Source organism: Aulonocara stuartgranti, assembly GCF_965226115.1.
Source record: "Aulonocara stuartgranti genome assembly, chromosome: 5".
Lineage (NCBI taxonomy): Eukaryota > Metazoa > Chordata > Actinopteri > Cichliformes > Cichlidae > Aulonocara > Aulonocara stuartgranti.
Genome location: NC_138943.1, coordinates 19,160,071 through 19,173,670, shown reverse-complemented (window position 1 = coordinate 19,173,670; position 13,600 = coordinate 19,160,071). Strand labels below are relative to the sequence as shown.

Genomic DNA, 13,600 nt, shown 5'->3' with positions numbered 1-13,600 from the left:
AAATACTTTACATACAGTTATTCTGAATCAGTCATCTTCAGTGAGCATTAAATCAGGTTTTAACTTAAAGAAGGTAGACAAAGTTTATGTATAAAGTAGCAACTGTTTAAGTGATTTTAGTTGAAAAATCACAAACGCAGACAGAAAGAAAGTCACCTTTATTTGATGGATATAAACAAGCTGGCCAACACTCAATAGTAATATTCTGATACAGCACATACAATAGCAAACTGGGGCACTGAGGACAGCCTCCTATAGTTTTTATAAAACAAAACATTACAGAGTATCCATGCTTTTTTTTTTCCCCAAACTTACTCAATCTCACTTTCTTTTTTTTTTAATTTAGGGACTTTCTCTTTATAAAGTTGTTGTTGTTTTTGTTCAGTTTTTTTTAAATAGTTTTATCTTGTGCATTCACACAACAACATACACGCACTCATAAACAAATAAATTGCAGTTATGCACGCACACATCCCTCTTTTCTGAATGCATTTACACCAGCAACTCCAAGAACATGCTGCACTCTCACAGAACTGCACAGGCTGTCTACTAAGGGGACACAGTAAGTGAGACACACATCACTCTCAAACACAACATCACACCGTCACAATGCACGATGCAGATGCAATTAATGTATGAGGAATGATGCTTTATGGGAGATTAGCTCACGTTCACACGAATAATCATTCAGCATGCTGGACACACATTTAGTTTGCTCCTTGGTTTTTACTGTACACCTCAAAACATTTACCTATACAAATAGTACAGTCTCAAACTGGCATGTTCAGTGCACCGAAAAAATAGAAAAAATAAAGCTAACTTAAATACAAAAAAATGAATAATAAAAAAGTAAACATAATATTTGTTCCGTTAAACAAAAGCGTTTCTGGCATTGGTCACAGTGATTTGTTTAATCCAAAGTTTTCAGTGATTTGCAGTAAAACAAAAACAACCTGTTTACAAAAATTACTGGTGACTTTTCAAGTCTTTCTACACATCTGTTTCTAGGCACCGATGAAGCCTTGCCTTCTCAAATCTGCCACGCGCAATGTCAGATTACTCTTGCGTCTAAGCTCAGGAAACCAGTCCCAGCCTCTAAGCCTTGGTGTCTCCGAAACCTTTTTTTGACGCAACAGTAGAGAAATCGCTCTGCATAGAGAACAGGAGATTATCCTTACATCATCGCTTTCAGTTGGCACATTATGTAAAAATCGACATGCATGGGCACAATTGAAATGTCGTCTACCATGTAAATCATATGTTACTATTTCATGGTAGGAGAACTCCCTACTTCAAGTATTCAGTAGATAAGGACCTGAAAATAGAGGATTCATACTTCATCCCCCTCTCGGTGTAGTGAGAGGATTGTTGCTCCTCTGTCTGTTTGCATTGTCTTCCCTTTTGTTTTTTTTAAACATCCAAGTCAGGATTTATCTTAACATTTGTAAACACAAACAGCAAGGTTTCACACGGTCTGTTGGTTCTTGGTCAGTGGATCAGAGCCGTAACGGTGGGAAGCAGACACATAAAAGATGATGCACAGATCACCTTGGAGTGATGAGTAAATGGAAAGACATTTATATACAACAACCAACACTTGGCCATAAAAGGGAGACACACAGGCACTATGAGGGTTAGAGAGAGGAACTGGGGATTGTAACAGTCTACTTCATTTTTCCACTATACTGTAACAATTTGTGTGCGCGTGTGTTTTTTTTTTCTACTCGGTTAGCTGTCACAGTCACATACATCATCACTTCGGCTTACGAGACAACAACAACGACAAACACACGAAGGAAATGCATCCAGACAGAGTCACTCAAACCTCCGGTTGGGTGATAACTGTGATAGTCCTCTCACAAGTGCAAGCTTCTGACTGCTGAGTTCAGCAGACATAATCTCAATGCTACCTGTGCGAGCTGCAAAATTAAAAAAATAAATAAAGTCGCTGTTCAAAGTCGTCACCACAGGCAAAGTGGTCTTCAACTGAGTTGTTTTTCACATTAAGAAAGGAATGTAATAATGTCACCTTTTCTAAACTTCTAGATAGATTTGGATACACTTCTTTGTTTCCCATAAACTGTCCTAAAGCTCTTAATTTTTTTTTATTTGGGCTGTCCTGTATTTTCAGACAGGGAATGTTAAATTTGCTGCTGAGGGGGGTTTTCATATACAGTACAAATCAGAGGAAAATCACACCGCTCAACGCTCTAAATAAGACATTTCTCAGACCTCCAGCCAGATAGAAAAATAACCATGAAGAAAAAAGAAACATATATATATTATATATATATATTTATATAGTATCTTGTCAGTTTGAAATGATTTTCTGACCACATATAGACACACTCTATAGATTTCTCTCTATATGTATAATATATTCATATCTATCATATGTGTACAGTTTTTACGAGGCACAGGCCACCTTGTTGAGAAGGAGAAAACAAGTCACTATGTTTGGGGAGGTCACACAAACTACTGCTGGAAGAGTACAAGGGAGAGGGGAGCAGGAGTATACTCTAGGTCAGACACTGGTGTGTCAGTGGCTCCAATAGACCTGCAGGATAAACATCTATTGGACACTGCCTTCTCTTTATAGTCTAGAATGATGCTTATAGTAGCAGTATTTGCTGAGGGACCTAGCCTCTGTTTGTGGATCACAAACCCCATTTGTCAAATCATATGTACAAAGAACTCCTTTACAGTTGTTTATGAAGCCCATTGTGGGATCAAGTCCCTTTACTGTAAAAGGACTAAAAGATGCTCTTTACCAGGTCTTCTCACACCGTTTAGTTTGAGCACCAGCAGAAGCACCATTAGTAAAAATTCCTGCAACACAGAGGAGGTGCATAGTCTCAGAAATAATCTAAATAATCTGATCAATATATTCTGACCACTCCCTTGGCTGCTGTGATTGGACAATTAAATCATTTTGACTTGATTTAAGTAAGGATGGGAATGCATTCACTCTATGTTTACATCTGCATAGTTTATTTCTTTTTTTGACTACTTTTGATTAAAATGAGGTAAGATGAAGATAAAATCCAGTGCAGCCACAGCCTTAAGGCTAAAACTAGCCAGAGAACTGGAAGGCCCTGCTTGCACAGCCACAGAGACCTCTTGATGTTGCAGGCAAGGCTCAAGCCTGTCATCAGTCAGATCAAAGCTCTTCGTTTTACCAACAAGAAATGACAAAAGAAACCCTAAAACCACTTAATCTGGACTGTGTGGAACATGCTAGTAAAGGGACACCACGTCACGTTTAGAAATGCTGAAGAAACACATGGCAGGTAAAAAGGTTAAAAAAAGAAAAAGAAAGGAAGAAGTCACTGCGTGCCACGGAGGGAAAATATAGCTCAGCAAAACAATCTGATGATTACAACACGCTGAAGGTCATGACAGCCAGGCAGAGGGGTCAGATGTCACCAGGTGAGTCAGGAGGGCAGTGAGGATTGAAAAACCATGACAAGAGTCAGGCGGAGGAGCCAACCAGAGCCAGAGTAGTCAGTTAGGCAGGTGAAACAGTCAGCAAGACAACCATGATCTTGAACCAGTCAAAGGAAGAAGGAGGAAGGAAGAAATACTGGGCTGACAGACGGTCATGAGATCTCTGCTGGGTGGATCAAGAGAGCGCCGTTGGCCTGAACTTGTGACAGACAGGTGAGTTGACCTCGGTGTAACCTCTGATACAGTGCTCCCGTGTTAATCACATGTCCAAGCAACAATTAGACACACACAGAACATCTCTTTCTCCATATCGTTCTCTCTCCTTCCATTTCAGTTGTGAATATCTAATGTTGTGTGAAGTGGAGTGCGTCTTGTCCTGTTCACACCAAGAAGAGCTCCCACATCACCTTAAACAGAACATGAAGGAGACAGTGGAAGTTTCAGTTTGGAAAGATTTTTCTTTTAGTGTAATTAATATAATGTTCACTACAGCATGTCTATGCGTGTCCAGATGGGTGAAATACCTGCTCAGCTGTCAGTCTCTATGCATGACCTGCACACCTGAGTTCCCCCTCCTCTTCCTGGGAAAAAAAGGTCCCGTTGCTGGGTACTGATTGAGTGGAGGTAATAAATATTTAGTTGGGTAGTGTTACAACATCATGGCATGGCTGTGCTCCTCCAGTAGTGACTGAATCATCTGAATGTGAGAAAAAAAAATACAAAGATATATAAAGATAAAAATATAAATCTGACAAACATGCTGAGATTTTTACAAAACACCACAGACTCCGCTGGCAAAGAAGTAAAATTAAGAAAGTCTTAAATATTTCTCACCCCTCAAAACAACATTAGAGCTTTGGTTGTCACAGCAAGGATTATGCCCAAATGCCCTCCTCGTCATCCTGTCGTTGGCAGCGTTATGCATGAGGAGAAGAAAGCAGCAGAAGCTGTTATGTTGCTTTTATTCAAAGCAGCATTGAGAACTGGAGGGACTGAAACTGTGTCTTATTTATTGAGACCAACATCTGGTGACTGGAGCGATGTCAGCGGTTAATTCTTTGTTCGCTTAATGTCACAACTATTTCTCTACAACAGAATTTTAACATTGCATCTATTGTCCAACTACTGTGCTACTGTGTATTTGACAGTCTGTCAAAGCAAACTTCTAACCATCATGGCTGAGATTATCACAGATATCTGTGTCACATGCAAGTACAGTATGTAGCTTGTGGCATTTGTTGGTCACAGTTATTAGATTAACTGAGTTTTAAGACATTTTTACTTTTCCATATCAAAAAGACGTCAGTGCTGACCTTTGAAACATGTTGTAAATAGCATTTAATAACAGAGATAACATGTGTGAGCTTACCTGGTCTGGGGAAGGGCGATGACCAGCATGCGGGGGTCCTCGGGCTGGTCCCCCGCGATGGTGGGGCGACGGGTGACGTGGATGTTGGGCATGGTGAGGGTGTTGGGGATGCTGAGGGTGCTGGGGGTGCTGGGGGTGCTGAGGGTGTGGATGTTGGGGGTGTGGCCCCTGTTGCGGAGGTCCGTGTGGGTGCTGAGGGTGAGGGTGCTGCGGAGGCAGATGCCCATGTGGGTGCTGCTGAGGATGCTGGGGGTGCTGTTGGTGAGGGTGCTGGGGCTGTGGAGGGCGTGGGTGCTGTTGGTGCTGGGGAGGTGGCTGAGGGTGCTGAGGATGTTGCTGGTGAGGAGGGTGAGGGTACTGCATCTGTGGCTGCTGTGGGTGTGGGTGTTGCTGGGATGCCTGTGGGTGCTGTGGGTGTTGCAGGTGCTGTGGGTGCTGTTGGTGTTGCGGATGTTGCGGGTGCGGGGCGTGTGGATATGGAGTCTGTTGAGGGTGGGGAGCGTGGGAATACTGGGGCTGGGGCTGAGGTGGAGCATGTGGGGGCTGAGACTGGGGGTGGTGAGGAGCATGTGGATGATATTGCTCGTCTTCATAGTTGTCGGCTATCAGCTTCATTCTGCTTTGTGTCTGTAGGAGGAGGGCAGAGGTCAGTGCATGACGCTCTGCAGTTGGCAGAAGTGAGGAGACTGCACACTTGCAGTACATGGCAGCAACTTGTCAGTAACAAAGTAACTGTCGCTGTCCTAATTCATAACATAAAAATCAGGTTGTATTAAATAAGGCTTAAAACTACTGATTAAGATGAGCAACAACTCTCACCTCCTACTGGCAGTTAGAAAGAATGTATAACTCTTAGACACATTTACAATGGCTTTAGGCCTAGAGGCTTCCTCCATTCTTTATATACCGTCTGTGGTTAAACTACAGTACGATTCCAGGTGACCATCCACTGTTCAAGGATCAGTTTATGTGCTTCCAAGGTGACATAAGACAAAAACTAGAGACAGAAAAGTGGCCAGATTGCCTCTGCCAGAATTTTACGTGTGTAAATCATACTAGAGCTGTACGCTTTAAAATTTGAGTTAGCTTAAAATAAAAAAAAATTAAAAAACGGAATATTTGAGACTGCTGCAAAACTGAAGTCTTGGAGGCACAGACTTCTTATTCAACTCTGATGTTTACGGCCACAAATTATTTGCAAATTGAGATGATAATGACATCACTTCATTTTAGTACTAGTCTGGAATTAACAAAGACTTAAGAAATAAAAGCAGAAAAATGACTCTGAACTTGCAAAGTGGTCATGCAGTGATAACCTTGTAGAAAATTGTTTAGCTGACTTGTACAGCTACATTTTTTATTTTGGCAACAAGCATCGGCAGAGAGAAATTTCCTTGGAAGTATGCTGCAGTACTAACATGTTGTTTGAGCTGGTGCATCAGTTTGTCCCGCTCCCTCTTGAGGGCTAGCACCTCCTCCTGGGTCTTCTTTTTATTCGAGGCAGACAGTTCCAGCAGTGCAATATTAGCATCTTTCTCACTAATTGCTGCCAGCAGAGCTTGTTGTCTGAAAGAAAAACAACATAAAACACTACAGTAGTATCTCCAGAAAGATTTAGCTATCAGATAGAAGTCCTCACATTTGACTCTAGAATACTTTGATATACAGAGGTACTCATGATCGACTCAGTGATTACAAGGTGCTCAGACCCTGCGACTGAAAAACAAGCCAAAATCATCACCCCACCAACACTGTGCTTTAACAGGGTATGAGGTGTTTGTACTGATATGTTGTGTTTGGTTTTTGTCAAACTTTGTGCTAATTATTATTAGCAAACATCGCCACATTGATCTCATTTGTCCAGGACAGTTTTTTCTTAAGATGCACTTTTACGATGTGTGCTACCATGTTCTTCTGGCTCTCCCATACAAGCCAAACTGTCATGAACTTCAACATTTAACAAGCTAACCAAGGCATGTAGAGTCTGAGATTTTGTGTTTTTTTCTGCAATTTCTCTGGACATTATCTGGCCTCAGGGTGAATGTGCACCACATATTGACTTTTGGGTAGATTTAAGGAGCTTGGGAAGAAAAATTATTGGACTATTTTAAGTTTCTTGAAGAGGTTTCACTTCAGAGAAGCTTCTTCAGTTCTAAGACCAAATGGTGGAGAGCCCCAGGTATTCCCTAGTGGGAGTTGTCCCTTTAAAAAAAACTGGGACTCTCCACCATTTGGTCTTAGAACTGAAGCTTCCTGGATGAGAAGTGAAACCTCTTCAAGAAACTTAGATTACAATGACCTGGATGACTGGGAACCTACACAGACATTTTGGGTAGATTGGCTACTGTTTTGAATATCAGTGTGACCATCGTGGTGGATTTCAGATTACTTTTTGTTCTGATAATGAAATCAAATTTCAATTTAGCAGTGCTATGTCGGCTGTCTTCTCATAAAGACGGTGGGGAAGGACAAAAACAAATGAACTGGATTACATTTTGAGAAAAGAAATGAATCCAAGGCTTAATTACAAGAACATTTTTTAAAAAAGGAGGTTGAAAATGTAGACCGCCAATCTGATTTTTGCTAACAGCAAATCTCAGAAAACACTAACTTCATTTCAAGGATCTCCTCCAGCTGTTTCCTGCGTTCTTGTCTCATGTTGGTGAGGTGAGTGTCCCTCTCCTGTAAAGACTGCTGTGTGGAGGAGAGACGCTGCTTGGTGGCATCCAGCTCTTGCCTCGTCCTTTCTAGAGTGTTCATTAGCTCCTCCAACTGACGTTTGGGAAAACAAGGACATATATCTCATTAGGTAATTATTAAACTGTGTATCATCAGGGGTAAATTTTTTTTTTATTAGGGTACATCACCTTCAAGTGGTGACCACCATCTATGGAGCTGTCCTTACGAGGGTCCTGTCCCAAGCCTTTCTTGTCACCTTGCAGCCCCAGTTTGATGTTTGAACCCTTTTTAGCTTGATCTTTACCCCCTTGTCTGCAAAACCACAAAATTTGTGCATTTCCATTAAAAGTCAGTAGAGTTATATGAAAAATATGTAGACTTATGAAATGGGTGCATTTTATACCCAAAACCACAACAAAAATGTGAAACACAAAACAAGCAAAGCCAGTACAGCAATGGGCGATCATGTCAAGTGCATTTTGAATGTATTCAGTTTCAAAATAGTACCGCTTATGAGATCACCAGGACAACAACAAAACATGAGCATCACAGATGTAGCGATAGCTTCATGTTAATTGCATTGCTGAGATAAATCACAGGTTTAAGCACCAGTGTTAGGATGGAGTTAGGAAGAAATGGGGATGTAATGGGAGCAGGGTCATTACTTACCTGGGAGCTAGACTGCAGATGGGGAAAGGAAAAGGCAGAAGACAAGGGGTTGATGGAACGAGTGAAGTAGACATTGGAAGCAGGAAATAAGAGAACACACAGGAAAGTAAAAAACAAACAAAACAGACACATTAGAACCAGAACATAAAGAAACAATCACAAGAAAAAAGTACAGTGAACCCAGAGGAGATCACGCTGTGTTCATTGCTCATCCAACAACATGGAAAATTACAAACACGCCTGTGGCAGTCACTGCTCTGCAGCCTGACACAGCTAATGCAGGATGCACCTTCTCTGAAAACAAGGGCCCATGTGCATCTTCTGCCAAGCCTGGAAGTGGCAGACATGCATTTAGTCAGGCAAAAGTTAGCCGGGCAAAAATAAGAGGAGAGGACAGGTTGGAGAGTCGAGCAAAAGGAGAGGAAGCCAACGGTGGTTTGATCAAGTGGGCAAGAAGGGAGCTAGTGGGAGAATCAGTTATGGATGCAGGGTTGTTCAGACAGAAAAGACCTGACTGAACTGACACACTTCAGGACTGAGGGCTCAGTCCAGACCCTACCTACTACAGCACCCCACACTGAGCGCGTGTAGACGTGGAGCACAGCAGCTCTATTCATGCAGGCCACTAGGGCTGATCTTTTCCTTTAGTATCTCGTAGAGCAAGCTAGGCAGGGCACGTGGGGGCAGGTTGGGATGGAAAGCAGGAAGAAGGGGGCACTAGAAAATAGGGTCTGTTAGGTGGTGTTAATGGGATATGAGGGTGCAAGGGTGGCTGGGTCACAGAGGGTGACTTGGGGTGAGGCGAGCAGATGGGTGGCTGGAATGAGAAGGGGAAGCGTGCTCGTGGCAACAGCAAACATTAGCTGAGGGCAGACACTTATACAATAAGCTACTACAAACAACCAACGCCACAAAAAGACACAAAAGGGTGTATATTTGTGTGTCTTAAAGTGTGTTAGCAGGAAGCTATTTCCACAAGAACACAAGGAAGTATAGCAAGTTCAAATAAAATGTAAAAAAAGTAAAGAAGTCAAAGCAAGTGGGTAAATCACACCAAGTTCTATAGATAAAGGTGCTGATGCGTGCATTATTTGCAGTATTATTAGTATTAAAACATTTACAGTATATACAATGCGTTTTTAGTTAGGGTTACAAATTACAAAACATTTGCTTATAAAACTGCAATTTTTATATTGACAGTTTGCTGCAACACCGGTGTGACTGAATTTACTGTGTGACTTTACCAAGCATCACCACAGAAACACGCCAAAACAGTAAAAAATGAGTGTAGCATGTGGTGCAAATAAATGGCAAGCAATATATGCCTATCTGGACATATATTCACAACATTATGACCTGATGATTTGCATTTATATGAAGTACAACCCTTGATCTTTAAGGTTTGAACTTCATATTTGCTTAAAATTTCACATGGCTGTTTAATTTGCTGTGATTGCTCATGCAGCAAAATATTTGTGGACTTTTTTCCCACTTTACATCATCAGTGCACAGATAAATGAGTTTTAATGATGACTGCTGCCCCCAAAATAAACATGCAACACAAACTCCTTCTCCCTTACACGTGTATACATGCACACGTGCACACACACACACACACACACGCGTAGAAAAGCTCCTTCAATGATCAAAAAGCAGTCACGGACACAGATGCAGACTAGAAAGCAAAAACATTCTAAAGAAATGAAATCAAAATGAATCCAGGGATCTTTGTATCATGTACGCGAATAAAATAATGGCACCACGGACTAAAAACAGACTGTGTAACTCTGATACAAAGATTTTTGAATCCTTCAAACAGCAGGCAGACCCAGGTACACAGGTGAAACCAGATGCAGTTGCGGCAGTCGCAGTCGGAGACTTTAACCACGCAGCCAAGCCTTAAGTGCCAGGGCAGAGCACTCACTTTCCCAGGAAATCCCACACCATGCCCCCTATCTGCTGGGGAGCAGTGGACACAGAAGGGAGCGGGTCAGGGGGAGCTCTGCCACCGGGACGAGGGGTGGGGCGGGGGGCGGGGGGAGGGGGGCTGGTGTCAAAACAGAGAAAGATTTGCAAGGGAGATGAAGAAAAGATTTTGAAAAATCAGAATCAGATTTCAGAACAGAAGAGAAGTAGGTTGAAAGTTGATTCATGGCCAGGGGTAAAGAGAGGGGCAGGTGAGCATGGTACAGAAGAGAGAGAGGGAAATGGGACGGAGAAAAGTGGGTAAAGATGGCAAAAAAAAGGACAAGAAGACGCAATTAATCAAACACCACTAACAAAGTATCACGACATTAATCCTATAATGATCTGAGAAGGGAGTATATAAGTGTCTTTAACACTAAGCAGTGGCAGGGGAGAAGGGCTGTGTGGTCCTCATGCAGATCAACCAATCCCTATGTTAGTCTCATCCGTCTGAATCCTGTCCAGGTAAAGGACGATGATCTCCTTCATTAGACAAACCAAAGTGCAAATAAACTTGCAGTACTGCTCCCAGGAGAGAACCAGAGAGGCCACCTGCTTTATTTCTGCACTCCATTAACTGGACTCAGATGACCTCTTCCGAAAGAGAAGTGGCTGAGTGGAGCATTGCTGATATTTATAAACAAAACCTAAACGTGTAAATCAAAACTGTGTGTACAGAGCACATTATCCAATACCATCGAGTGCAGTGCAGTATGAGAACATCACAACTGAACATAACATGGAAACACTATGAAAATGTGCACAGAGCCACATGGACATTTGCCCAGCATACACCGAACACAGAGAACTGTAAAGCTGACAAACAGATGCATCCAGATCAAGAATAGACTGCTCAGAGCTACTCAGCACAAACAGTGGCACACTGTATTGCTTATGGTAATACCATTAGAGAGTTGGGTAACCTAAATTACAAAATAAACTGATTTATCTGAAGATAAATGGGGTTTTGTTTGCGATATAGAGAGTAGCAGATTTAAAACCATCTCTTTATGCCGGGTTACTTGTTATGATGTGAAACAAGCCACAGAAAAATATTTATTTTTTGTATCATACACAACGTTTTGAGCATTTTGGCCTTGGCCATTTTTTTCTCTTTTCTTTTTTAGTAACATAAAGGGGGACTTCCACTTTTCACGTATAATTTTACTTCCAGCAGACCTGTTCTCTATTTGGGACGCTAATTTACAAAATTTATCTCATGTTGTATCTTATATGAGCTAAAACTAATAAAACAGACAATAAACTCATAAAGAAAATGTCATTTTCATGAGGCCCTTTTCTCATGCAGTCCTTTACAAATGGATTTCTTTTTGAATTGGCCAACAGAAAGAATGGTGATTTAAGAAACACCTTTATTAGTGTCCTAAACCTGCTACATCCATCTTTTCTATATACAGTCTATGATCATACATGAAATAAACACACCGTATGTATGTATTGATAAGTTTGTTTTTCCTTTTCTTTACTTGTTTTCTCCCATTTTTTGTGTTTTTATATTCCCTATATTTATATTGTATATAAATATATTGAAGCTAAGTAGAGAGCTAAAAAATAAACAAAGAATGGATGTATCAGGCATTTTCAGGCAAACATGTTAAATTACCTAAGAGGTTTGCTAAAATTGCAGGCAGGTATGCTAATTTTTATCTTCATAGATGTAACAATGGTCATAGAAAACAGAGTGTTTGTTAAAAGGGAAGCATTAAAGCAGTGCAGGCTAATATGCAGTCAGAATTAGTTACCTTTCCAACTCAGCAATTTTCTTGTCCTTATCATTCTTTTCGGTTTCCACCTCTCGCAGGATGTCCAGCAGTCTCTCCACCTCTGTCTGAGCCTTATTAGCTTCATCCTTGTAGTAGCTCACCTCCTTTTCCAGCAGTTTCACCCGGTCCACATACTCTGGGTTCCCTCTGGAGCCCGACTGCTGCTCCACTTCATGGGCTTTCTGCATCAACATGCCAAGAAAAGACAAATACAAACATGTACACGCCCAAAGACACACAGTTAACAAAAATAACAACCCAGTATCAACAAAAGTGTGAAGCGCAGAACGTTTTACTGTCAATGAAAGAGAGATACATACAGTACACTGTAGTCCATCAGTGACTTATATTATCTACGTCTCTTGCAGTGTCCCTGTACTTTCAAATGAATAAAGCCGAGGCAAATGTTGTGGATGAGGGCATCATTACTGGTACTGGCTCATTAGTTTTAACAAAGCTATTATTTAGCTCCAATTAAATGGTCCATTGAGACTCACTTCATGCACATGGAGTAGAATACAGGACTTCAGGATAGTCTGTGAGAGTTTTGTATGTCTGTGACAATAATAACAAATCATTATAGTTAAGCACTAAATTGATTCACTGGCTATCAAAATCAGAGGTCTAGTTTTTGGACAGCAAGGACATCTCTCCACTACAGTGGTACACAGCACCCTGGACAATACACAGCCACATATGTTAACACATATCGCAGAGTTACACAGAGCCATCCACCAAAACACTGCAGTGATCTTCAACCACGGCCGATACCTTCGCTAACAGCACCACACTGAGACAAAAGAGAAGCGTGGCAACACTGATACTGACAACATGCACAAAGGTCGACCAAGTCATGCAAACCCAACGAAGCTGCACAGTCTTTGCAATTGTCAGTCCAAAGAATGAAGAAAGAGAAGCAAGGGTGACCAAGTAAATCTGTTCTAACTGTCATATTTTATGCATGAGGAACGATGCTAGAGTTTAGCTTAGAGGAGATATACATAATTTTATTTAAGACCCAATAATCCTAGTTGAAATTTATGAAAAATAACTACAACAGACAGTTATTGGACAACAAATTGCCCTCCATATGGCCCCTGCAAATATTGCAATGAACAGTATACTACAGAAGAGCATTTATAGGAGGCTATAGGAAGGAAGCACTTGATGATTTGAGGATTTTGCAGTTCAATTACTTTATTTATTTGAATGCATTCTGTGTTTTTATTCTGTTTTCCTTATCTATAACATTTGTTTAAGAACCTCTGAAATTGCCAAGATTCACAAAATACACAAAAGTGGATCAAGTTGGGGGGATGTCAATATTATAATTCACTGTCAAATAGTTTGATATTTTTTGAGGATTTTCACAGAGATGCTAAAACACACTGAACTGAAATTCTGTGCTAAAAATGTAATATTTAGACATAATTCAATGACAAATATGTATTAAAGAAAGGTTTGTTCACTCTGTTTGCCTCTTTTAATTTTTTTCACTGGTTATAAGTGCACCAAATATGAGGAAACTTGAATGCCATGTCCTGTGACTTCAATTGCATAAAGTCTCTGAAAGTCCAATGAAAAGTTTACTATTAATTTGTCATATTCCCCACATGAGCTTCTATGACAAAACACACGTGTGCTGCATTTGAGGTCAGTGTAACCTGTACAATTCAGTGAATGTATG

The 13,600-nt window shown here is 41.0% G+C and overlaps 1 protein-coding gene across 3 annotated transcripts in view; it reads right to left on the bottom strand.

Annotated features, from left to right (window-relative positions):
• Positions 1 to 139: 139 nt before the first annotated feature.
• The window catches only part of erc2 (ELKS/RAB6-interacting/CAST family member 2), a 49,443-nt gene continuing 35,982 nt past the window's right edge, over positions 140 to 13,600 (bottom strand). For all 3 annotated transcript variants that reach the window (XM_082533403.1, XM_082533404.1, XM_082533405.1), the window contains 8 exons: positions 11,893 to 12,095; positions 7,684 to 7,807; positions 7,428 to 7,588; positions 6,235 to 6,382; positions 4,817 to 5,443; positions 4,282 to 4,349; positions 3,972 to 4,144; positions 140 to 3,854 (listed from right to left, as the gene is read on the bottom strand). In XM_082533403.1, coding sequence (XP_082389529.1) covers positions 4,323 to 4,349; positions 4,817 to 5,443; positions 6,235 to 6,382; positions 7,428 to 7,588; positions 7,684 to 7,807; positions 11,893 to 12,095 — 1,290 coding nt within the window. In that variant the 3' untranslated portion in view covers positions 140 to 3,854; positions 3,972 to 4,144; positions 4,282 to 4,322. The remainder of the gene's footprint in view (positions 3,855 to 3,971; positions 4,145 to 4,281; positions 4,350 to 4,816; positions 5,444 to 6,234; positions 6,383 to 7,427; positions 7,589 to 7,683; positions 7,808 to 11,892; positions 12,096 to 13,600) is intronic.